The 26693-nt window shown below is 41.3% G+C and overlaps 2 protein-coding genes and 1 long non-coding RNA gene across 8 annotated transcripts in view; 1 reads left to right on the forward strand and 2 right to left on the reverse strand.

Annotated features, from left to right (window-relative positions):
- USP53 (ubiquitin specific peptidase 53) overlaps positions 1–6648 on the forward strand; it is a 41581-nt gene extending 34933 nt beyond the window's left edge. For all 6 annotated transcript variants that reach the window (XM_075420902.1, XM_075420904.1, XM_075420903.1 and 3 more), the window contains 2 exons: positions 1829–1928; positions 2794–6648. In XM_075420902.1, coding sequence (XP_075277017.1) covers positions 1829–1928; positions 2794–3775 — 1082 coding nt within the window. In that variant the 3' untranslated portion in view covers positions 3776–6648. The remainder of the gene's footprint in view (positions 1–1828; positions 1929–2793) is intronic.
- Positions 6649–7624: 976 nt separating this feature from the next.
- Positions 7625–9221, reverse strand: LOC142361406 (uncharacterized). Its single transcript, XR_012764001.1, has 2 exons — positions 9036–9221; positions 7625–8644 (listed from the first exon to the last, which is right to left on the reverse strand). It is a non-coding gene; the product is annotated as an uncharacterized LOC142361406 (long non-coding RNA).
- Positions 9222–11911: 2690 nt separating this feature from the next.
- FABP2 (fatty acid binding protein 2) lies at positions 11912–14463 on the reverse strand. Its single transcript, XM_009936526.2, has 4 exons — positions 14389–14463; positions 13652–13824; positions 12948–13055; positions 11912–11962 (listed from the first exon to the last, which is right to left on the reverse strand). Exons 1-4 carry the CDS (start codon positions 14453–14455, stop codon positions 11912–11914), a joined length of 399 nt encoding a protein of 132 aa, XP_009934828.1. The 5' UTR covers positions 14456–14463.
- Between the last annotated feature and the right edge of the window lie 12230 nt (positions 14464–26693).

Consider the following 26693-nt stretch of genomic DNA (forward strand, 5'->3'; position numbering starts at 1 on the left):
GAGATTAGATACAGAATTGCAAAATATTCACAGGAAATAATGTGTCGGAGCCTGTGCGCACCCTGCCCCCCCCCCCCCCCCCCCCGTTCATTAAGATCTGTAGCAGAAAGAAATGTTTTCTGTTTGGAATCTCACCTCAGTGTTAGCTTCAATGCCATGGCCCACTGGAGCAGTTCTGAACTTTCTTTTAGGTTAACTACTTGTCCCTTGCCGGTGTCACACGGGCTTATTCAGTAACAGTATTTTCCCATAAGTATACTTTCTAAGGTTGTGGTATTTTTTATTGTGCCAGAATAATAACTTTTTTTTTTTTCATGTCAAGGCTCAAAGGGAAGTCATATGGGGGCTTTGTATCCTGTGCTCTAAGCCAGTTCAGCCTCTACAACCTGTGTTCTTTGTCAAAGATTTAGTATCTTTAGTCTTTCATCAGTTAAAGATAGGCAGATACTGACCCTCAAAACAGGTATCGCCCAACAGCATCACCCAAAGGTTTTAGTTTAGTTCTGTTCTGTTGTTGGGTTTTTGACTTGTATGTTCACAAGTCAGAAGTTCCAAGACTTTATTTAAAGTTGGGGAAGTACCAAGTGAATTAAAAAAAAAAAAAATCTTCCTAAGATTACATCATTTAAGAATAGATACAGAATCTTTGTAGCTTTTGTTGATGAAAGTATGGAACAGCCTATGTTATCCCACTGGAAATTGTCTTAAGTTAGTGCTGTCTACTGAACACGAGATTATTCTACTAGATATCGGGCAATGTATGCTGCCTTTTTTTAATTTAATTCCTGATTTTCTAAAATAGGCGTAGTATTTATAGGGATCTAGTCTAGATATACATAAACTAAGGCTTCCTTTGAACGGGTTCAGAGCAGGTGACTGGTTATAATGGGCTGATCATTGCATTAGGAAGACTTCTAATGTCTTATCTCTAAACAAATAGACTGTTGCTTGTCACTTGCCAAAAGAGTGTTTTATTCTATGTGGTGTTGACATGGATACTTCAATCCTTCCTTTATTTACTGTTAACTGGGAGTGGCATTGTTCAGAAATTGTGTGTTTTTAGAGGATGGTTCTTTGCGGTGAATAAAAGGAGCTTCTAGAGTGTGAGTGTGGTAGTGCTGGCCCAGGCACTCTCACATTGTGCGTTTAGGGCACATGACTGAGGGTGCTCTGTCTGCTCAGCACCTCTGTGAACTGTACAGTTTGCTTAAGTTTTAAAATCTATTTCAAAGAATGCATAATGCATTTCTTAAAAAAACCAAAAATAACCCCAAAACAACAACAACAAAAAAACCCACAAAAAAACCCCCACCAAAACCCCCCAAAAAAACCCCGAATCAAACACCACCACCAAAAAGTGAAAACACCCCCTAATCCCTATGGTATTCATTCCATTTAATGATCATTACATGATGTGAAATTTCAGAAGTCATAAGTAGTTTTTATTTTTTAATTTAAATTACTTTGGATGTTTGACTAAACATGCTTTTATAAAAAGCTGCTTTTGAAAACGTGCTTTTGATTAGATTAAATGTTAAGATGATCTGGAAAACATGTCTGTAAGTTTTCCACATTGTGGTAATTACCTATTTTCTGGTAACATTAAAGAAAACAAAATGAACATTTCTTCCAGATGATTTTGAATGAACATAAGATCTGACCTTCTGTGACAAATTGTTTCCAAAATGGTTATTTTGATCAATGTCAAATCTTGAAAAGAATGAATTGTCCTGTTGTGTTTTGTTTGTTTTTGTAATCTCTGAGGAATTACAGAGAAGGAGTTGGACTATATTTCTGTTTATTTTGAAATATTTTTTTCTATCCCCAGACTTCAGGAAAGACCAGATCAATTCAGAAGTTAACTGCAGACCTCATGTTAATTTCCCAACAGAATTACATTTGCAGGTGCCCAGTCCTCCAGTAAAGAGGTAACTAATACTGGCATTAATTTACTGTGTAATAGTTTAAGTAATACTGAATTCTGTTATGTAATAGTAATCAATATTAAGCATGCAAAAGTTAAAGGATTGAATATTTTTGACAGACAATGCCTCTTGTAATTTATATACTTGATAGGGATAAATGCTCTGTTTTTATTTTAATTTTGATGCTGTCAGTGGAACCAAATAGCTTACATAGTTTTAAGCTATCTTACCAGAGCAAAGGGTTTTAATATTTTTCTGTTTTGAATTTATATATTAGAACAGGCAGAGATTAACCAATTTGTGGTTGGCGCAATAGCCACATAGTTTTGAACAGTCTAGGTGAAAGGGGAGGAAAAGGCAACTTCTGTTTAGAAGCTGCTGCTATATACTTGTTGTTTCTAATTTGAACTGTAAGTGCCCAGTACCTCCTAAAAATCAGGAATCTAAATACAAATTTAGCACCCAAAAGTAGCGTCTGATATTTGAAAAGTGGATGTATCAGACTGAGTCACAGGAATGCTTAGAAGAGTGCAGAGATCATGTTTGACATAATCCTGAGTGTTGAAGGAATTTATTTTACTTCACAGATACTCAGTCTCTTGCAGAGATTTTTTGGGGGGGCACTTTGTGTTTGAAATGAAAGAAACCGTGGAGTGATTTAATACAACTTTTAATCAAATGGCTGTATGTTAAGCAGATCCTAATTCTCTACTCAGTTTGAATATTTAAGCAGCGTTACCAAGGCTGTTTTTGGAAAAAAAAAAAAAAAAAAACCACAAAAAACAAAAACCACACAACAACTTGGGCTATTTGAACTTTTTCTTATGTTTTTATGGATACTTACATCCTGTGTATTTTTGTATTTTAGAGCTGAAATGCCTGAGAGCAATAGGAAGCTTTTCCCATCATCAGCTCTACAGCCAGTTCTTAAAGACATTAAGTCAGAAAGTAGGAACAAGGCAAACGAACAGAATTCTTCAGAGTGGCTTATTCCAGACAAGTTTGAGAAGATGAATGTGTCAGTGTATTGTGGTGATGGCATGTCCCACCCCTATACAGAAAACGTCTGTGGAAGGAAGCTGATCAACAATGATTTTCACTCCTCTTCGCAGCCGCAGTCCCATCATGCCAGAACGTTTGGTCCCAAGGTGGGGTTGTCGCCTTGTGTGCCACAGAACCTGTCAGAACAGCCCGTGGTGCTTCCCCCTCCCGGTGAGCATGCTGGGCACCCACCCCGAAGGGTGGATGCTCTTTGGGTGCCTGAAGCAGTGTACCAGAATCTTCCCCCCCCTTTACCGCCAAAGAAATATGCTCTGAATCCTTTGCCAGGATCAGAAAATAACTTGGCAGCTGATGTAAAATCGACAGAAGTGTTGCAAAATAATTCGTTAAGGCAAACAGGTACACCTTTAAAATCTGCATCAGAAACAAGCGTATTTGCAAACGAGCAAAGGATTAGAGAGCCGTTTCAAGGGAATGAACTGTTTGTTCATAAACCGGATTCTCCGCCTCGCTTATCGGTTAATGACTTTTGGACTGTGTCTGAAAACTTTTTAAAGAAAGGATCTCGTCATACAGGACCAAGTGCTGGCTGTGTGGATGGAAATAATAGCGTATCCCTAACGACTTATTTTTCAGTAGATAGTTGTATGACTGACACATACAGGATGAAATATCATCAGAGACCCAAGCTGTATTTTACAGATAGTGGAAGCTTTCACAAAGAAAAGCATCCTCCGTCAGCTGGAGTAGAACTGAATGCCACATACCATGCTACTCTTGAGCCCAGGCATGCCACATCTGAGCAAAGGTACAAGGCAAATGTAGAAGGCATACACTGCAGTAGATAGATTGTTTAAAAAAAAAATAAAAATCTGGATATAGCTTTTGCATTCCATCTGGTCTGTAAATGGGCACAAACCTGGAATCTCTTGTGTGCTGAATAAGTAGGTACCCAGTTGACTGTACTGTGCTTTGGAGTTACGACTGTTTAAATGAATATGCAAAAAGAGGTGAACAGAGGAGAAGAGGTGCTAAACTTCTGGTTCTTTGACTTGTTACTCTAGTTGCCTTAATGCTTACCTCTGTTACTCAGCTTGTCTTCTAGTTTATGTAAAAATTGGTCCCTTTGGGTGTATGCATCTTACAGCAGTGGGATCAAGTAACGTTACTAATTTTGTAAGAAGATTTAATTAGTTGCAGTTTAAAAAGTGTTCCTTCAGACTGTGGTCACTACATACTTAGACTAACAAAAGGGATGAACATATTACCATATATAATGCCATAACTGGAGTTATAATAGAGCAGTATTTGTCCTAATAGGCTACAGGAGGTGACATCTTTTTTTTCAACTGACTTCTCTGATAGTCTGTGCTTTCACAAACCTTTAAGTGTCTTTTAATGCAAGTTTACCCAGAGAATTTCTAACTTTTTATTTGAAAAGCCTTAATAATAATAATTCTTGAAAAACAGTTCTGTATTGCAAGTGTTAAATAAGATTTTTCAAAGCGAATTCAAGTAAACTGCAGTAATGACTGTCCTATTAATATACCTGCTCTATGTTAGTGTACATTTTTAAACATTTATCAATTTGTTCACCCTATAAGCTACATACTTTAACTTATTAAAATAAAATTTAACCACATAAGCTGCTGATATAGCAGAATAGGATGCTAATTTTAAAATACAGTTATCATGCAACTATGAAAGATTAATTTTGCAAGATTTTAGACATATTTACTACTTACGTTCAGTTCTGATTTATTCTGCAATTGCATGCAAAGTCATTGCTGCTATTTATTGAACTTACTGTATTTTTTCAGCTTGACATTTTGAGAAATGTTTAATGGGGAACAGACATTTGATCTTACTGACGTTTTTTCCTATTCGGAGCAGTCCTGCACATGGATCTGTTCTGTATTAGCAGATCAGGCTGACTGAACCGGCAGCCATTTGAACTGCGCTGGCTGAGGGGTGCATGAAAAGAAGAGGTTCCTTTCTTTCTCTGCTCTAGCACTCTGCCCTGCAGTTTTGGCAGCTCTGGCATCTACGTCTTTTGTTAACCTGACTTGTTTCAGTAACAAAGAGGAGGATTTATTTGGCTTTTATTTGCTTAGTTAGATCAGTGCACAAAACTATCTAGTGACTGCTGAGGCCCAGCACATAGCCCAGTGAGGGCTGGGGAGGAAAGAAGTGCGAACAGGATTTTGCCCTCATGGCAGCCCTGAGTGTTTGAAATGACCCACTGTGTCTTGTGGTGTCAGAGGCAGGGGCTTAGAGTTCCATTTCAGTCCTACTGTAACATTGAACAACATATAATTTAGAATTTATGTCAGCAAAGCCTGACGTTATCTGAAAAGGCTGAATTTTGCCATTATTTATGTTAGAGTGCTAACTTGGGGTGCTGCTGATTACATCTAAACATCAATGCCTCTTAGTTACGAAAGTAATGCAAGCAGGTTAAAAATGCATAATAAACACTCTTGCTTATACTTGCACTGTTAGTCAGAAAGGCTTTTTTATGTTTATAAACTTTATTTGAGTTTTAGTGATTCAACCAAATGTTGGCAGTTGTTATCCATAGTATACATTTAAATAGTAATAATATACAATTAGACATTGGATAATACATGGTTATCCAGGGTATACATTTAAACAGTAGTTTTGGTTATTCTGTGTCAAGGTCAGTTTTTTTTAAACTACATGTAAGTTATAGTAGAACTGGAACGTGATATATGCAACAAATCAGGTATCTCAGATTAATCTTATTTCTACCTTCTTGATCAAAATTTGTTGTAGCACTTGGAAAAAAAAGAGTTCTAGAATTTGTAGCGCAAATAATTATGCATGTTGAGGTATGGCTGCTGGTAAACAGCAACTTAAAAAATTATTCTTTTGTAAGAAAATCAGTGGAATACAGGAAGAAAAAAACAAACCTAAAAATGTAAGAACTTGGAAGATTCCTAATTGTAATATTTTTTGAGAGAGATTTCAGAACCTGTAAATTAAACTTTTGTAGGTCATCTAGCAATGTTATATAATATACACAGCCAGTTAAGTAAAACTGTCTTCTAATACTTTTGTAAAAAGAAAGATTATTGGAATTTGTAAATAATGTATAATTTGTAAAATGTTTTGCAAAAATCTTGTATTTGAAATGACAGTATTTTTATGTATGCATAGCACAGCAACAACTGTGAATAACAGAACACTTATTTTTAAACATGCATAGCAATGTTCATAGTTCTGTCAATGAGCAGTATGAATGCCTATTACTGATACCAATGAATCTGGCTTCCAGTAAGCACAACTGGTAAACTCATTTTTAAAGTAGCTGCAGTAATGTAGATGTACTTCAGTCTCCTTGCTTGCTTGAAACAATCTCACCAGGCAACTTTCTGTGATCCATGTTTACCAGGTTATTTAATTATAGTAAACAGACAGCTAACTGAGGCACCTTTGGTTTTATATTTGACTCTGCACTCCATGTATGTATGTACGTAATATTTGCTAACTAATACGTGATAACTTGTTTTAACTTACCTAGGGTGCCTATTTATTTTTTTATAAATGTCCCCTTCTGGCTATAGATTTGTATAAGAGCCTAGACAATTTTTGTAACAGTAAAGATATGAACGAGACTTGTAATTAATATATTTTTCAGTCTTTAGAATTATTTTCTTGCAAAGTTCTGTTCAAACTATCAGATAAAAATTTAAAATATCTTTGTCTCCTGTTCTTTTTGTACTCCACATTTTTCTAAAAAGGAAGTTGGCTTTCCAGAACTACATTTTTAAATAGTGACAGGTAATACTGCTACTAATGGTTAAAAGTTTTGCAGAGATGGTGGCTCTTACCTTTTGTGAACAGAAAAATTCATCTTCTGAAGTATTTGTTTATAAAGCTGTTAATCTATTTAGCTTTCTAAATACCTATTAAAATTGCTTGATGGGTTTCATACATTAATCCCACAGACTTGGAGACAACTGAGTGATTAGTTATATGAGCTGTCTTTCTACCTTACTACCTTTGCTTTATTAGGGATAAGTGACATTTGCCTTGATATATGTGTACGGGCGCTCCAGGAGTGTGCTTGAGCCCAGTGCATCACAAGCCTCCACTTTGTTAGCTTTAAGTTTCCTGAGGTAAGTAAAACCTCGTATGTCAGATCTGGCTGAAGGAGAAAAGTAAATTATTAAAAGATACCTTCAAATTTCTGTTAACTTTCTAAAGGCTGTTAGCACTTATTCTCACCTGTCCTCCTCACCAGAAGAGAAATGGAGCAACGTTACAGTGCTTCCCTAACAGGTTTCCCTGGTGAAATCATGTTAAGGAAAAAAAATTAGTGAACTTGTCACTTAATAGCTTCATTTAAAAAAACTGGAAAAACCATTTTGTAAGAATGCAATCACAGTTCTGCACTCTTCTGCAGTGTAAGTCAAGAACTCTGACGCTGCTGACTTACTTCATAGGTACCAGCAGCCAGGATCATAAATGCTAGCAGGTAAAGGCATCTCGGTTCTTGAAGTGTACGTCTAACACACAAAGAAAGCCACTGTCAATGGAAGAACAGTCTTTAACAAGGCAAGAAAAATAAAGGGAAAGAGAGCATATGCCGACTTTTGCATCCTGAATCCTATTTAACCTGACAGTAGCCTGTTTTCATTTAATGTGTTAGAAGACACTGAAACACACTGTACTTCAAAGTCTCTGAAAACCAGTTATTTATTCGTAAAAAATGCCCACCAACAACCATGAATTGCACTTTTCAGAACTAGAAACCAGTATTCACAAGGGAAAAATACTCAAGAGAACTGAACTGCCTTCATCCATATTTGAAGATTGTCTTCCGCAAAAGCTGATCAGGTAAAAAGCCCTGTCCATGTACTTCCTTTTCTTTCTCCTGAGAAGGTGATAGACTCATTGACGTAACACTGCTTTGAAAGTTTCCCTACAGTGAGACAGAAGAAACTTTGATGGGGCATGTGGAAGTTGAAACCTGTTACTACTGTCTACTTAGTGTCATCCATGGAAGGTATTTCGGAGAGGGTACTTCACATGTAACCTGCCAGCTACTCAAGAAGGCTGTTCTTGTAAGCTTGCTCCTTGGCCATTTATAGTGTTGAAATTGGAACCTGTTTTATCTGAATTGGTAAGCCAGGATAGGGGGCTGCTACTGCTGGTAAACAGTGGCATGTTTCAGAAGGCACAGCAACTGCTGAAGCTAAAATCTTGTGTATGCTGTGATACAAAGAAAGACACAATAGAAAACCAAACAGCATGAAATCCTCATGATTAAGTTTTTGAACGTAAAACAGCTGCATAAGCCTCACCTACTGAGGCAAAAGGTCTGAGTTACAGTCTGCAAGAGCAGGATTTTATTCTCAGCCACTCCACAGTCTGTCCTTTCATTTGATTCTATTCAAACAGAATGTATCTTCATTTCTGCTTAACAAACCTTTCGGCACCAATTACAAAAGCACAGTCAAGCTGTCGTATGTGCCTTTAAGGCACAGTTTAGACCACAGAAAGAGGACACAGATAAAAAGCTGAACGGTAATACTTGTGATACAGTCAGAGATATATTATGATGTAGCGTGTAGTGTCTCTCGCACTCAGATGCAAGTGGAGCCGTGTTCCCAGTTGTTTATACTGCACAAATGGTCCTCCTCTTCCAGGGCCTGCTTCCTTAGGGTGCGTCCTGTGATTAGATTGTGGCTCTACAGAGAAGAGAGAAAGTCTGGGGTTACTTCTGCAGCCCTTTGGAAAACACAGCAACCATGAAAGAAGCATTAACTAAAAACTAATACTGTATTTTTTGTAAAAAAAATAATAAAAAAAACAAACCCCAAAAAACTTGCTGGTTGGCTGGCATTAGCTTTACCTTTCTTCAGAGGTACCTCTGCTCTCCAGGCCTTCCGAGGCTCGGCTGCCGGGACCCTCCAGGCCAGGAAAGCCACAGCCGCTCCTATGGGATCGGTACCTTCCCCGCGCGGGGCCCCCCGGCCCTGCGAGGCCCAGGACCCCCGGAGCTCCCCTCCCGCCGGCAGCCGGTGCCTCGGCGCAGCGCCCCGCCCCGCGCGGCCGGCCGGCCCGAGCGCGGCGGCTGACCTGGTCCCGGCGCCCTCAGGGCAGCAGGTAGATGACCACGAAGAGCGCCAGGTCGAAGAGGACGAAGAGCCACAGGTCCAGCCAGTAGGACTGCCCCGACAGCGACAGCGCCCGGCCGCCATCCGCCGCCGCGCCCTGCGGCCGCTGCTCCCGCCGCGCCGCCGCCGCCATGTCCAGCAGGTACCAGCTGCTCTTCCGGGTGGGCAGCCAATGAGAGCGGAGCGCACGTACCGCCGCCCCGCCCTGCTGGGGGAGGCGGTTGGCGGCCGCTGGGGCGCGAGGGGGGCTCCCGCGGCCTCCGTCGCCCCCCGGTGGCGGCGCTGGCGCTTTGCCGCGCGCGCCGAGCACGGCTGCGCGCCCTCGCGGCGCTGCCGCCCGCTGCTGAGGGGCTGCTGGCGGGGTAGGGCCGCGCCTGTGTGGTAGAGACACGGGACGTGGGGGGTGCGCCCGGTTCTCCCGCCGGTGGTGGTGGGAGAAGCCACGCTTGTGGGGGCTCTCCCTGAGCCGGTGGCTGACATTGCTGCGGCCGTAGCTGGGGCCTGCCGGTTGCTGCTTTCTGCCGGTCCTCAGCGCGCTTGGCCAGGTGAGACAAAGGTGTGGGGAAGAGCGGGGGTCCGTCCCGTTAAACCTTGTTCCGTTAAGCTGGACTGGGACTCGTGCAGAAATAAATGTTTACAAGTTCTTCCTGATACGGTTTCGTGGAGAGCAGATGATGCCTTGGAAGAAACCAAAAGACCTTTTGGGAAGTCCTGTTGTGAAGAAGTTCAGGAAAATTGAAGTTGTTTTAAGATATACTTCTGTCCTTGAAAGTTAGTTGGAGCTTGTACACCCTAAACGAACATGGAAAAGTTCATGTAGGCAGCATATAATGAGTGCTTTATGTACACAACACACAGCTGCGTAAGAAATAAAATTAAGCTGCACAACCTGATACCGTACTGACAGCTGGGATGTGCTACCCTCAGTGCAGCCAGTTCACTCAATATTGAAAAGGGTGCAATTACTTTCATTGTGTCTGGAAAAGTGACCAGAAACTTGGGAGTATACTAAAAAAAACCCTTCCTCATTGTAGCTATTAACCCTTTTTAGCCTCCTATTAAAAGAAAAGGCAATCGTTGCTGCAGAATGTAGAGCAGGTGTATCTGATCGGAGTTTAACTTGTCATAAGCATGCACTTAGGGGTAGCTGTTTTCCTTGATTTCAGTAGAGATAAGGATGAACTTGAGTTTCTCTTCATATAGCAAGTATCAGTTAAGCATATGTGTGTTAGGTGAAGTATATCAGAGATTTTGGGGGGAAACAATGACAGTACTTCCCCTTTAAGTCTTGTACCCATCTGTATTACCTCATTTGAGCAAAAGGAATTGTGGATTGTAGGTTTCGCCAAAGCAAATGATTTCCCATTAATGTGATTCTGAAATTCCTACCTAGAAAACAGAAGTCTTCTAGTCAAATTCACTAGGCTATGTCATTCACATGCTAATACAATGATCTTATTTGTTAGTTTACTAAAGCTGTACCACTCTCCTTCATCCCGTTAATTGATGAGATTATCTCGAGTTTTGGAGACTGAATCTTTAGAGATTTTTTCCTTATTTTTAAGTACAGCTGCCTACCATATTTGTCTGCAGTATTTGGAGCTGTTAAATACTTTTGAGCTCTCTTTTTTTTTTTTAAATAAATAATTGTCAGATTATTTTTCTGTTTGTGGCCTTGTATGTAATCCATAATTAACTGGAATAGTTTCTCGAACACCAAAAAAAAAATACCCTACTGCTTATCTTAGCCAGTCAATCAAACAAATCCAATAACCTAGATCAAAATAACCATGAATCAGGGTGTTACTGGGCTGGGTGTGGCAGAGGTAAGTGCTTTGATACCAGGCGTGGGCTAGAGTTTGTCTTTCTGAACCAGAAGGGTCTGAACCAAGACTTAAAGGGTCCACATAGTCATTCCCATGTAGGGAATTCTGTAATGAAGTGCTGTGAGACTCGACAGATATGGCTGCCTTCATAGGCAGTTTTACTGCAACCCTTAAGAAAAAGCGCAACTCAAGGGAGATGAGGCTGGGTTGAAAATAGCTCATGTAGAGTGGACGACATGAGCAGAACATGGTGCATGTTTGTCACCCATCAGAAACACCAGTGTTTGAAGTCAATGTTGTCTGAAATCAATCTTTATCTTGTTAAGATACCTGCAATGTTTTTATTCATGTCCTGAAACTCACTCACAGCCTGCTAATACTCTTCCTGACACAAAATGATTTGAACTGCAGTAAATTGGAACAACTCAAAATCTGCATGTTTAAAAGCATGGTCATACTTTATGTGAGATATCTGTGTATCATCAGTATGTGCTTTATATTATTCCTATTGATATGAGCAATGTAGCAATGGGATATCATTTAAGTCCTCCAAGTGAGCTGTTTTATCACACCACGTTTTATGTTTATTCCTTATTTATATTTACATGGAATAGTCTTAGAGATTTGGGTGTTGTCAGTTTTCTGTTTTGCCGTCCTTATTACACATATTCAATACACAGAGAAACTGTTTATCAATATAAATATTATGGTAAGGAAACTAAGTTGCCATTTGAGAACCAGTGCAAAATAGTTTCTTCAGCCTTTTACAGTATGGCACTCAGATAAGACTTGTTACAAATAACATTTTAGCATTTGTATCAAATTGTAATTGAATTTCGTTTATTCAAGTGAAACAGTAAACATAAGGAACTAGTCTGTGTTTTCAACAGGGCTCAGTAATTGCAGCTTAGGAGGTGCTGTGAGGGGATAAAAGAAAAAAAAACAGACAATATGTAGAAAAATGGTCTGTTTTCATTGGTTTTTGATTCTGGTGCTGTTCTGGGTGAAGTACTTAGCCCCTTTTGAAGAATCTCTTGGCTTGAACTCCTTCATATACGTAGGTCTGTTAAGAAATTAAGAGGAAAAATCAGTGGCTGCTATTACTAAGTTTCATTTCACAGATGCTATTGAGAAACGGTCAATAGTGATTTAATTAATTGTGACTGGTGGCCATGTGGGGTCTACCAGCCCTCGTGCAGGCTCTGAGGAAAGAAATGTAAGGAAATCAGCCTGTTGTCAGTAGGCATAAATGCTCTCTGCAAACATTTGAACCACTATGGGACAGCTTTTGGTGGCTTCAGAAAAAAACCCAAGGTGTTGAAGTGCCGTATTCCCAATACCACTACTTAACAACTTTCATCTATGTGACTGCTTTTACTAGAAGCGTGAAGAAGCACTGAAAGGCTGGACTGTGTGCTTCTGATATCTCAGATCTCACACCTGTCCATAAGGTATGTTTTTTTTAATTTATTCTTTTAAGAAGCTTCTGGCCTGCTAGCAGAGATGATCTTAAAGCATTACAGTTTAGTTCAGATTCTGGCTTTACTGCAGAGCTGTGAAACATTTCCGTTTTGTCTCAAACGTACGCATCTGTGCCATCATCCCCTGCCCCAACACCAAACTTTGTTTTAAAAGGGCATTTATTAGCCATTGACAGCATTACCCTGTAGTAAGCTCCTGTGCTAAGGCTTTTACAAGGCAGACACTTGGAAAAGGGCCTTCAGTCAGAACACATCATATAGTGTGTATTTACATATATATATACATGTGTATCTTTCTGTATATCTTCTGTGTACAGCTTATATTCACAGGCTTCATAATGCATTGGTAAGATACAGTCCACATGGGTAGAAAAACGTATAAATCACAGATTGCGAGTTTTATTTTAAAGTTTTAAATTTTGATAGATTACTCATCTTGAGAATTTTAACTAAAGATAAATGAGGTTATTTGGCTTGAAGAAAATATTTCCTACTTTCAGAACAGCTTTTAAATTTTTTTCAGTTCATTGTATTGTGATGTTGTATGTAAGTGACTGCTTAACTTACCTGAACAAGTTCATCACCTATGACTTCTCTGTGTGCTGTGAGTGTTTTTCCATTATCTTTTCTGGTAAATGTTCCTACAAGTTTATTTCCTTCCATGTTCCAAGAACCCTACAATGGGAAAAAAAACCCCAAATATTTTTCAAGAGATATGACACTGATTTCATTTAAAGACTGCAGGAATGCTTAAAAGTGAGAAGAGGTTGAAACAGTGTAATAATGCTGTTTTGGACACTGATGAAAAGCTGTAAAAATGAAATTTTAATAAAAGAATTAGTTTATTTAATTGCTTAATAGTCAAGCTAGATTTTTTTAGTGCTCAGTACAGCTTATTTTATTTAATTGTATCAACAGAGAAAAAGTAATTTCTTGGAAATACCCACTATACACGCTAGGTGGTGTACTGGAGTATTATAAGAAGTAAAATGACAATCACCTGGATTTCATCGTGTGAAAACTGCTAGATACTCTGCTTTTTGGGCACTCTGTGGAACCCTGAGTTTGACGCTACAGTATTGAACTATTAACACTTAAGACTGCCTTGTGTTTTTGTATATAAGCTGCAAGCATTCCTGAACAGTCACACCTTAAAAGTAAAATTTAAATTAAAAACCAGAAAGAGAATTCATAAATCATTCGTCTTGAAACTGTACTTCATGAAGTCATTATCATATAATAAATATATAATTATATAGAAAGTCTCTTACAGTAAGTTCAGTCCCATCAGCCAGACTGTACTCAAAGTTGACTCCCAGAGTGAATTCAATATCTATGGTACGGAAGTTACTTGATTCTTTGACAGTAAATTTGTTTCCATCTTGTTGAATAGTCAGCTTCAGATTATCATGGGCTCCTAACTTTCTTTTCATCACATTAATGCCTAGAAAAATCAATTAACATCAATCAGAAATAAAGCCCTAGAGCATCATATTCATCTTTTTTAGTGATTTTCATGTGGTCAAGTGAGTTTATTGACCTGGAGTTTTTTGTTCTTCACTCTTTATTGAGGCCATATTCACCAGTACAGATATAGTACAAACCACTATCCAACAGGAATATGTTTATATCCATATAATGCATTATATAATGTTATCAAAATAGTATCCTGCTATAGAATTCTGCTTAAAGGTTATCATTCACATTCTCTGACCCTTTTCCTCAAATGTAGACTTAGAGGTTCTTTCTTCTGTTGAAATACATCTGATGGAATTAGTTAAATTGCTTAAGATTAACAGAATGTAATTAAAATCAGAACATTTCTCAGTATCTCCCCTCCCTCCACCAGGTGGAATATTTAGAAAATAAATGCAGTACACTATGCAAGGGCAGAGTGGCAAACAACAAAAGAACAAGCTAGCCAGAAGGTAGTTCACAGACACCTTGAGTTTGTGTTCAGCCATTGTGGTATTATTCCTGTAGAAAGCATTGAAAAAGTAAGACTTACCCATTGCCTCCATGAATTGTTCATAGTTTTCATTTCTGTCTATTTTCCAAGTACCATTAAATGCCATGTTTCTGTATGTAGGAGGACTGTTGTGAAGTAACAGATCTTTGCAAAGAGTATTTATGCACTGGCTTATCTTGAAAGCAATTTGCAGGATGATGTGGCTGACTAAAGCTCAACTGATGCACTGATCTTTTCAAGCAGAAGTTTACTGTAGTTTAATCAAATTTCCAATCGTGACCACACTGCTTGCTGAATCTCTCCCTTATTGCCCTCAGATCATGACAGCGTCTTTATTGCTCATTTTAATAAAGAATTGCTAATCCATTCATTTTATTCACCATATCTCAGTCGTAGTAAAAATCAGCTATCTAGTGAAAGCAATAATTAGACTAAGAAAATTTCCTGACATTTTCTGTCTCTGTTGTATCTTCATGCTTGTGGGAGAGTTGTATGTAACTGGAGGAAATATCTTTATCCAACAAACCAAACACAAATCTCTACTTTGTCTATTTTAATTTGATAGAGATCTGTTCTGCTCAACATAATAAGCGTGGGGCAGAGGATTTACTGAATGTCTGCAGGTTGTTCCAGAAAACTATGCACTTGCTTGTTGTCTAGTGCTGAGCTATGAAAATTGGGATGATATTCTGTATTCACCTGCTCACTCTTTAATATATAGTTTAAATTCTGAAGAGTTTGTACAAATTTTCTTCATTATAACACATTCAGTGAATGCTATGTACACCTAACCCATTCCTAGAGCAGAAAAAGATGTGCAACTAAGTGAGTTTACCTTATGTGGTTGCTTTCCATAGGTCCCAGATTTTGTCTCTTCAAGGAAAATGCAGAACATGAGTCTTCCCTGACTTAGATGCTTCTTCCCCCACTCCCCTTCTCCTCTAATTAATGCAGCTTGAAACTGAGTAAAACTATTGACCCAGCTTTTGTCATTACCAAGCTTAGGGTTATAATTATTCTGTTTACATGGATGGCATCAGCTTTGCTATCTGTTAGCTTCAAAATGTAAATGTAACTTCACTTACCAAATTTTAACAGTGTCTCATGATAATCTTGTACATCTATGGATTGCAGCCTGGAACAAGAGGTTTTAGTGAGGTGTGAGTATAAATGTAGAACTTTGCTAGCGATACCAGAGTAGTGTGGCTTTTCAATCCAGTCAGCTTCATTCTGAAATCAATAGTAATCTGGCTAATGGACTGGAGAGGAAAAATACCTCAACAAGTATTTTTCAATTGATGAATATAAACAAAAGAATGTAGGTTCATATTGTTGCAAGTAATGTAGGGAAAAGTGTCACACTTGCAGCAAAAACATGGTGCTAGAAGCTGACCATGCATTAGAGTTAAAATTAACTTTTGCAGGCTGGTCTTTTGTAAGATGGGATTTGGTGCAAGCTGGTCTGCTGTAGTGGTGAACACCTCATGTTCCAACTGCAGCTATTCCAGTTCAGGAAGACTCTCCCAGCAGTAATTTGCAGAGATGATCTCAGATCTGCCAACAAAACTCTGTTTATGAGTGTTTCCTAATTAATTTCATTTGAATCACAGAATCACAGAATCACAGAATGGTAGGGGTTGGAAGGGACCTCTGTGGGTCATCTAGTCCAACCCTCCTGCCGAAGCAGGGTCACCTACAGCAGGCTGCACAGGACCTTGTCCAGGCGGGTCTTGAATATCTCCAGAGAAGGAGACTCCACAACCTCCCTGGGCAGCCTGTTCCAGTGCTCCGTCACCCTCAGAGGGAAGAAGTTCTTCCTCATGTTCAGACGGAACTTCCTGTGCTTCAGTTTGTGCCCATTGCCCCTTGTCCTGTCACTGGGCACCACTGAAAAGAGCTTGGCCCCATCCTCCTGACACCCACCCTTCAGATATTTGTAGGCATTTATAAGGTCCCCTCGCAGCCTTCTCTTCTTCAGGCTAAACAAGCCCAGCTTCCTCAGCCTCTCCTCATAGAAGAGATGCTCCAGTCCCCTCACCATCCTTGTAGCCCTCCACTGGACTCTCTCCAGTAGCTCCTCGTGTTTCTTGAACTGGGGAGCCCAGAACTGGACACAGTACTCCAGATGAGGCCTCACTAGGGCAGTGTAGAGGGGAAGGAGAACCTCCCTAGTCCTGTTGGCCACACTCCTCCTAATGCACCCCAGAATCCCATTGGCTTTCTTGGCAGCCAGGGCACATGCTGCTGGCTCATGGTTAACCTGTCATCCACCAGGACACCCAGGTCCCTCTCCACAGAGCTGCTCTCCAGCAGGTCCACCCCAAGCCTGTACTGGTGCATGAGGTTGTTCCTCCCCAGGTGCAGGACCCTGCCTTTGCCTTTGTTGAACCTCATCAGGTTCCTCTCTGTCCAATTTTCCAGCCTATCCAGGTCACGCTGAATGGCAGCACAGCCTTACGGTGTGTCTACCACACCTCCCAGTTTGGTGTCATCAGCAAACTTGCTGATGGTACATTCTAACTCTTCATCCAGGTCTCTGATGAAGAAGTTAAACAATGCTGGGCCCAGTACTGACCCCTGGGGGACACCACTAGTTACCAGCCTCCAACTAGACTCAGCGCTGCTGACGACAACCCTCTGAGTTCTGCCATTCAGCCAGTTCTCAATCCACTTCACCGACCACTCATCTAGCCCATACTTCCTGAACTTCCCTAGGAGGATATTATGGGAGACTGTGTCGAAAGCCTTGCTGAAGTCAAGGTAGACAACATCCACGGCTCTCCCTTTGTCTACCCAGCCAGTCATGTCATCGTAGAAAGCTATTAGATTGGTCAAGCATGATTTCCCCTTGGTGAATCCATGCTGACTACTCCTGATAACCTTCTTTTCTTCCACTTGCTTGATGATGGCCTCCAGGATAAGCTGCTCCATCACCTTTCCCGGGATGGAGGTGAGGCTGACCGGCCTGTAGTTCCCTGGGTCCTCCTTCTTGCCCTTTTTGAAGATTGGAGTGACATTGGCCTTTCTCCAGTCCTCGGGCACCTCTCCTGTCCTCCAGGACCTTTCAAAGATGATGGAGAGTGGCTCAGCAATGACATCCGCCAGCTCCCTCAGCACTCGTGGGTGCATTCCATCGGGGCCCATGGATTTGTGGGCGTTCAGATTGCTTAAGCGATCCCTCACACAGTCCTCCTCGACCAAGGGAAAGCTGTCCTCTCTGTAGGCTTCTTCTCTTATCTCCGGGGCCTGGGATTCCTGAGGGCCAGTCTTAGCACTGAAGACTGAAGCAAAGAAGGCATTCAGTAGCTCTGCCTTCTCCGCATCCTCCGTCACCAGGACACCCGCCTCATTCAGCAGCGGCCCCACATTGTCCCTAGCCTTCCTTTTGCTGCTGATGTAGTTGAAGAAGCCCTTCTTGTTGTTTTTGACATCCCTTGCCAGCTTCAGTTCCAGGTGGGCTTTGGCCTTCCTCGTCGCATCCTTGCACGCTCTCACCACGTTCCTGTACTCTTCCCAAGTGGCCTGCCCCTCTTTCGACATTCCATGGACCTTTCTCTTCCACCTGATCTCTGCTAGAAGCTCCTTGTTCAACCATGCAGGTCTCCTGCCTCCTTTGCTCGATTTCTTTCTCAGGGGGATGCACTGCTCCTGAGCTTGGAGGAAATGACGTTTGAAGAGCGACAAGCACTCTTGGACCCCCCAGTTGGAAGCGAGCCACCTCCTCTTACACAGAACATGTTTCAAACCTGGGGGATTTGCCTACACTGTGTGGGGAAGTGAGGTGAATATGAAGAATCTTATGGTTGCTGTGAGGGTGCAGTACCCCAACATGGGGTCACACTGAACGTGTTGGAGCACTAACCTGGTGAGCCAGTGCAGCTGCAGCTGGGAGACAGCTGGAACCCATAGCCTTGTCCCTGTTCTGTATGGGAAGGTTCACCTGCAGGTGACAAGGATTGGGTTTGTGGACACATGTCCTCTTCAGGCTGCAGCTTGTCCTGTTGTCTTCCACTGTTCCAGCTGCTGTCGTTCACCTTCCTCAAAGCCATGGTCTTCCATCTTAGAAATGTCTTTTTTTCTCTAGGGCTATGAAGAAGGAGGGCCTGCCACTCTTGCTGTTCTTTCCTCTTCTTGCTTCTTATATTCCTGTCTTGCAGGGTAAAGAAGCCCGCCAGATGGAAGGCTGTTTACTCTTAATGGCGGTGAGGGAAGTACCTCACAATATCTATTTAACAACACCATTTACGTCTCACATGCAGTTTCTTCCCACATTTTCATGAAGTTTTTTATCATCTTGACTTACATAAAAGTTCTAAAATAAAATTTGCAGAGAAGGAGGCACAATTTTATTAGTAAAATTCCTGTTTCTATGTAAATATTGGAATTCCAGAATGAACATCTTTTGTGAAGGACAAAATTGAAATACTGCATCTCACTGTGAACTGGAGCATTGTCAGGTACAGGCAAGACATTTGACTTAAGGAAATGTATACATGCTAACCCCTGTAAATGGAACTGGGTAAAAATCAGCCAACTGTAAAATGGAAGATGAGTAGTTGTGTTAGTGTGGTGCTGAATCCAAACCCAGTGTCTCAAAAAGTGTCATAGCCCATGCCCAGTGCTGTGCTAATCATGGATGCCCACCTCATCATTCAGCTCAGAAAATGGACAAAATGAGTTTCTATTAAATAGAGTAAGATTATCTCTTTTTATTGCTTTGGAGTGTATCTTGACCTTTGTAGTTATCATTGTCAATCTATATTATTTATGTAGTATACATACATACACAAAAATACCTGATGTCTGGTTATAGTTCATGCAATTTATTGTTGCTTAACAAAATTATTAACTCACTTTACAGTCTTTGCAGAAGGCTTCTTTCTGACAGTGGTGTAGTGCAACCTTTGAACCACTTCTATTGTATCCAGTAGAAAAATGAGGCCTGAAATAATGTCAGTTATTCACATTATTTCAAGCATATATGAAATCTAACAAATAGACAATGACCTTTTATTTTGAGCATTTCAGGAAAGCTTTTCTGCTTTTTAGGTGTGTTCTACATTCTCTCTAAGCACCTGCTAATTCATTTCATTTAAGAAATGCTAAAGTATCTGAAGGAGTGTTTATGTATTTAAACAAAACTAATGTTACTGATTACTTTCCTCATTTGAATCCAGCCTGTCTTCTTAACCTCTGAAAAAATAGCTCAGAGTAGTGACATTCTGCAGGTTAAGTATGAATTTCTATATCAAACTTACCTCAGCAATTTTTCTGAACTTAAAAAAAGGGGGAGGGTCTTCTGGAGTGAGTCCTCAGATAACAGGAAGATCTCTCAGATGTGCTTTTCAAGTTAATTATCTCCCATCTTGCCATTCTCTGCTTGTGATTCCTTGGTCTCCTCCAGAGGTCAGGCTAACCAGCCAACTCCAAACCTTTTCACCATGGGAGCAGTGAGTAGCTGGGTCCTGAATTTCATATCAGATCTTGTTGCTCTATTTCTGTCCCATTTTTCCCTTCCTTAACGTTTCTTTTCACTGGGCATGAATCCTTAGGCTCCTGTTCAGATCAACCCCACAGATCTGTCATTTAAGTGAGAATCTCCACAGGTGGTCAATATTTATCAGTTTCATAATGTCTCTACATTGGTGTATCACTGACAGCATGAAGAACTGTTCTCTGAGGTCTGGTGGAATGTCAGTGCTACAACAAACAGCCGTCTTTTTAATCTCTCACAATTTACATGAGTTACTTAAGACTATTAATGCACTAAAATCAAACTTCAGTTTTCTTACATGTGCTACAGTCATATGCTATACGCTTTATTCAGAGTTCTTTTGAGTTCCTATAAAAGCTGTGTTTCTTTCTAAAATTACAATTAAAATTGGTTTTACAGTTGGTTTTTTTTTGTCTTGGAGCATTCCACAGCCTTTTTCCTTCTTCTGTTTACCTCTTCCTTGTGTGGTTTTCAAAACTATAATTTTTGCTTAGATGGTGCATTGAAAAACTTGGTTTTTAGTATGGCTGGTTGCATGAAAGTCATGAAGAAATCATAAAGTCATGGGTCCAAGAGAGCTGGTTGCTATTTAAGCATCGCTTCCTCCATGCTTAGGATCAGTGCATCCCCCTGAGTAAGATATTTAGTGAAGGAGGCAGGAAACCTGCATGGATGAGCAAGCAGCTTCTAGCAAAACTCAAATGGAAGAGAAAGGTCTGTGGAATGTGGAAAGAGGGACAGGCCACTTGGGAGGAATACAGGAATATTGTCAGATAATGCAGGGAAGCAACGAGGAAGGCTAAGGCCCATGGAATTAAATCTGGCAAGGGATGTGAAAGACAAGAAGGGCTTCAAGTACATCAGCAGCAAAAGGAAGGCTAGGGACAATGTGGGGCTGCTGCTGAACGAGGTGGGTGACCTTGTGATGGAGGATACAGAGAAGGCGGAGTTTCTGAATGCCTTCTTTGCTTCAGTCTTCACTGCTAAGGCTGTCCCTCAGGCATCCCAGTCCCTGGAGGTAAGGGAGGAAGCCTGGCAAAAGGAAGACCTTCCCTTGGTTGAGGAGGATTGTGTGAGAGATGATTTAAGCACACTGGACACCTACAAATCCATGCGTCCTGATGGGACACACCCATGAGTGCTGAGGGAACGGACAGATGTCATTGCTAAACCACTCTCCATCATCTTTGAAAGGTCCTAGAGAACAGGAGAATGTCCGAGGACTGGAGCAAAGCCAGTGTCACTCCAATCTTCAAAAAGGGAAAGGAGGAGGACCCAGGGAACTACAGGCCAGTCAGCTTCACCTCCATCCCAGCAAAGATGATGGAGCAGCTCATTCTGGATGTCATCATTAAGCAACTGGAGAAAAGAAGGTTATCAGGAGTAGTCAGCATGGATTCACCAAGGGGAAATCATGCTTGACCAATCTAATAGCCTTCTATGATGGCATGACTGGCTGGGTAGATGAGGGGAGAGCCGTGGATGTTGTCTACCTCAACTTCAGCAAGGCTTCTGACAGTGTCTCCCATAATATCCTCCTAGGGAAGCTGAGGAAGTGTGGGCTGGATGAGTGGACAGTGAGGTGGATTGAGAACTGGCTGAATGGCAGAACTCAGAGGGCTGTCGTCAGTGGCGCTGAGTCTAGTTGGAGGCTGGTAACTAGTGGTGTCTCCCAGGGGTCAGTACACAGCCCAGTCTTGTTCAACTTCTTCATCAGAGACCTGGATGAAGAGTTAGAATGTACCCTCAGCAGGTTTGCTGATGACACAAAACTGGGAGGACTGGCTGATACACCAGAAGGCTGTGCTGCCATCCACTGAAAGCTGGACAGGCTGGACAGTTAGGCGGAGATGAACCTGATGAAGTTCCACAAGGGCAAGTGCAGGGTCCTGCACCTGGGGAGGAACAACCCAATGCACCGGTACAGGCCAGGGGCTGACCTGCTGGAGTGCAGCTCTGTGGAGAGGGACCTGGAAGTTGCGGTGGACAGCAAGTTGACCATGAGCCAGCAGTGTGCCCTGGCTGCCAAAAAGGCCAATGGGATCCTGGGATGCATCAAGAAGAGTGTGGCCAGCAGGACGAGGGAGGTTCTCCTCCTGTTCTGCTCTGCCTTAGTGAGGCCGCATCTGGAGTTCTGGGCTCCCCAGTTCAAGAAGGATGAGGAGCTACTGGAGACCGTCCAGCGGAGGGATACGAAGAAGATTAGGGGACTGGAGCATCTCTGCTACGAGGAAAGGCTGAGGGAGCTGGGCTTGTTCAGCCTGAAGAAGAGAAGGCTGAGAGGGGATCTTATAAATGCTTATAACTGTCTTAAGGGTGGGTGTCAGGAGAATGGGGCCAGGCTCTTTTCAGTGGTGCCCAGCAACAGGACAAGGCGCAATGGGCACAAACTGAAGCATAGGAAGTTCTATCTGAACATGAGGAAGAACTTCTTTACTTTGAGGGTGATGAAGCACTGGAACAGGTTGCCCAGGGAGGTTGTGGAGTCTCCTTCTCTGGAGATATTCAAGACCCGCCTGGACATGGTCCTGTGCAGCCTGCTCTAGGTGACCCTGCTTTGGCAGGGGTGTTGGACTAGATGACCCACGGAGGTCGCTTCCAACCCCTGCCTTTCTGTGACTTCTGTGATGAAATTCAACAAGGACAAGTGCAGGGTCCTACACCTGAGGAGGAATAACCCCATGCACCAGTACAGGCTTGGGGTGGACCTGCTGGAGAGCAGCTCTGTGGAGAGGGACCTGGGTGTCCTGGTGGACGACAAATTGACCATGAGCCAGCAGTGTGCCCTGGCTGCCAAGAAGGCCAATGGCATCCTGGGGTGCATTAGGAGGAGTGTGGCCAACAGGACTAGGGAGGTTCTCCTTCCCCTCTACACTGCCCTAGTGAGGCCTCATCTGGAGTACTGTGTCCAGTTCTGGGCTCCCCAGTTCAAGAAACACGAGGAGCTACTGGAGAGAGTCCAGCGGAGGGCTACAAGGATGATGAGGGGACTGGAACATCTCTGCTACGAGGAGAGGCTGAGGGAGCTGGGCTTGTTCAGCCTGAAGAAGAGAAGGCTGCGAGGGGACCTAATAAATGCCTACAAATATCTGAAGGGTGGGTGTCAGGAGGATGGGGCCAAGCTCTTTTCAGTGGTGCCCAGTGACAGGACAAGGGGCAATGGGCACAAACTGAGGCACAGGAAGTTCTGTCTGAACATGAGGAAGAACTTCTTCCCTCTGAGGGTCACGGAGCACTGGAACAGGCTGCCCAGGGAGGTTGTGGAGTCTCCTTCTCTGGAGATATTCAAGACCCGCCTGGACAAGGTCCTGTGCAGCCTGCTCTAGGTGACCCTGCTTTAGCAGGGGGTTTGGACTAGATGATCCCCAGAGGTCCCTTCCAACCCTGAACATTCTGTGATTCTATGCAGGCTAAGGGTGTGTGTCTTGGCTTCATGGCTTTCTTCAACATGCCAGCTTCAGAACACTGAAAACAGACGAACTTACTAACTTTGAAGTTTGATCTTTAAATGAGGTGGATGGAAATTAATTATTAACTTATATGGTCCTGCCAATCTCATCGTGCCAGTCTGTGATAATCATGCCTACGTGTATTATGATGGTGATAATGAGATTCCAAAGATCAAGGGACAAAAATGCTTTTGCAGTGGGTTATATTCATATATCCTATTTATTGTTTTGTGGCATGTCTTCAAGTTGTTCAGCCTAAAATTAGCTAGGACAGTAGAACTCAGCTTTACTGTGGAGTGATAATGGCTTGGTGCCAGCATAAGCAGAATATACTAATGTAAATATTATTATACATAATAGTATATGTTAAGAGAGAGATGAACCCCTGTTAAAACCATGCAGATTGACAGGTTTCTGTCAGGTGTTTGTGAACTGATTTGGCAGTGTTTATGCATGTTTTCTACTATGTGATTCTTCTATATGTCTTGGGATGGATTGTAAAGATGGTTGGGCACTTAAATCATTTAAGTGCCCCTGGCTCCCTTAATGTGAAGTTTTACTACTAATTTAAACCACAATACTCAAATTTATATCAATCTGGTAAATAGATAATTCTATGCCAGTAAAGCCAACTTTATGGGAGGCCAAGCAACAAGGAGCTCAATGGAGCCTAACAAATGCCTTCTCTTCGATAAATAATTTCAAAGTATGTATTTCAATTGGATGTTGTATTGCAGCAGGATTAGATGATACTTGAGCTAGATTTTGTCCTACTCCACCTGCTTGTTTGCTAAGTTTCTGGTTTTATTTTGGTTCAAGGAGAGTCTCCTGGATGCTGCTGATATGCAATCTGTTCAACATGAAGATTCAACATTTGAAGATTATTTAGAAATTTCCAGTGAGTACAGATCCATTTGATTAGTTAGTAGTGGGCTGTGGATCTTAAAATTTACACGTCAGTGTCTGTATATCCTCCTTTTAAATTTCTGTGTAATGGCTCTGATCGATAAAGTGCTGCATGTTTTTGAGAGGTGATTATTGGAGAAGACTGAAGTGCATGAGCTACTGAGCTCCAGGTTAAAAAAAATCTAGAAGCAAAATGCAGGATTTTCTTAAAGCAATAACATCCTTGGTACTTCATCCACTACTGCATGCTAAAATGAATCCTAGGATTACTGAAAACAGTATCTAGCTGAGTTTTAGTGAAAAGAGGGTGACAGTGGACAATTGCCAATAAGCGTGCTTTTCCAGTAAAGGTTATACAAATCTCTGAGTATTACTGCCATTTCTCACTTGTCACACAGAGACTGATAGATCAGTTGACCTATATGGCTTTGTGTCAGGCTTATCGAAGGTATTTAAAGGTATATCTTAGTACTCTTCCTGTATTTTCCATGGAAATACTTAGTAGCAGGCAACTTGAGGGAAGTAGTTTCTTTTTATTCAGAATCTGAAATTTGATCAAAGGGTGGGTTTGAGTTATAGTCCAATGAGCTAACAATGTACAGTATTGAAAGTCTGCATCAGTCTTTTCAGTTTCTCCAAAATTTGCACTGGACTTTTGGATCATTTCAGCATAGCTATCTGCTGATCATACACTTTTGCTCTTGATTATGATATAGCTCCAAACTCCACCAAAGGTTATTATCTGGATTAGTGACTTGAATCTAATCTCATCTGTAAAACAGTGAGCTTCAGAGTTGTTCTGAGCTCAGCATAATAGCAAGAGAGCACTTTATATGGCTCAGATATAGAAATATTTGTATATCCAAAAGGAAAAGATAGCTTCAAGGCAAAACATTCTTTTCTTAATGTCTTACATAAAAGCAGAATGGATATGTAGATCCTGGTTCTGTATACAGCTCAGAAATGGACTTTCTATGTGACCTTGATCAAATTAACCCCTCTACTTACCTGTAAAATAAACTTCTCTTTCTTTAAAAAGCTGTATAAGTCATAAAATAATGTGCCACTGGCTTGATTAACTACTACAAAAAAGGATTCTGAAGAAACGCCTGTATGTGAATGTATCATGTGTAAACTAGTGGTATGATTTAATGATGGATTTTACACCTAGTTTTTGTTAAAGATCTTTGATGATGTTAAAGAAACCTGTATAAAGCACAGATCTGTTCCTCAGCCATTATGAATCACTGGGTGGGCAGTAACAGGTTATGGCTGAAGTGATTATTCTCATATTTCAGCAGGAAAGAGGATTTTATCTTTACTTGATAGTACAGATTCAGAGCAGAAAATAATGCAGCTGTTTGGAGAACAGTTCAATCTCTTAGGAAATGTAAAAATAAATTTCCGTGTTAAATAAGAGCTTTGGAATAATGGGGGGGCAGCCAGGTATTTCAAGAAATTCTGGATTGTAAATCCTGAACTGAATATTTACTGTGTTTGTAACTTGTGATATCTTTCAAATGAAATTGAAGTTCTAAAGTTCTGTATGTGCTAAGAAACGCTACTCTCCTTTGAAGGGCTGAAAAACTCAACAGCTGTCAGATTCTATAAATTTACATGCTAAAACTTACTAGTGTAACAAACTTACACATTCATGGGAATGTGAAATGCATGTCAGCAATAGCTGTCACCACTGTTGCTAAAAATATGGCTGGAGGAAGGAGCTATTGTCTTTTCCATTCTTTAGGCACTGTAGCTGTGCAGGATGTCAAAGACCGAGTGTAACATTCTTTTTCATCTCTTCAATAAAAATGCCCTCATTCAAGTTTATATTCTTTTCTTGGCTGGGTAAGAAATGTATTCCAGCACTCTGGCTGAAAACTGTGCCACTTCTCAGAAATGAATTCAGACATTCAGTAGGCCAGCAAAGACTACGCAGGAAGAACATGACTAGGTTGGTGAGTGGGCTGGAAAGACTGTAGTCCCAACAGCAAATGGTTACCTGATATATGGAGATATACATAGACAGTTGTTCAGTTGCACTCATAAATTGCAGTTGGTTCAAGCAAACAGTGGTTGTGTTTTGTGCTGAACTAAATCTGGCCCTTCATAACTGTTTGAATGAGACTGTTGTTTGTCAGGGATGTACATACTTTTTGGTTTTGCCTAGAGCTAAAAAAAGTCAAGCCAGAAGTGTTGCTGTGGAGAACCTAATAAGCAAAGAACAGAAATTGCCAGGAAGCCCATTGGTCTAGAGTTACTTCTAGGATCAGCAGTTTGTACATGATGAGACTTCTGTTGACAAAAATAATTTTTTCAGAGACTTGTTTGAAGTGACTGGGTTGACTGTTTCCATCTCTCTTACATGCTAGCCCAGGAACTGATATCTGGGGGCAGAGGATGAGGATGGATCTGTGTAACAGTTGTATTTACTGGTTCTACTTCCACAATAATTAAACTGGTTTCTGACAGTTCCCACCAAGTGTAGCTGCAGT

Source organism: Opisthocomus hoazin, chromosome 5, assembly GCF_030867145.1.
Source record: "Opisthocomus hoazin isolate bOpiHoa1 chromosome 5, bOpiHoa1.hap1, whole genome shotgun sequence".
In the NCBI taxonomy this organism is placed as follows: Eukaryota; Metazoa; Chordata; class Aves; order Opisthocomiformes; family Opisthocomidae; genus Opisthocomus; species Opisthocomus hoazin.

What these genes read in the sequence shown, in the direction of transcription:
- FABP2 (XM_009936526.2), bottom strand. Translation starts at nt 14,455, where the DNA reads ATGGCATTTAATGGTACTTGGAAAATAGACAGAAATGAAAACTATGAA. An exon ending in CTGATGGGACTGAACTTACT is followed by an intron (nt 13,056 to 13,651) that starts GTAAGAGACTTT and finishes TTCCCATTGTAG; the next exon opens with GGTTCTTGGAACATGGAAGG. An exon ending in TAGGTGATGAACTTGTTCAG is followed by an intron (nt 11,963 to 12,947) that starts GTAAGTTAAGCA and finishes ATTTCTTAACAG; the next exon opens with ACCTACGTATATGAAGGAGT.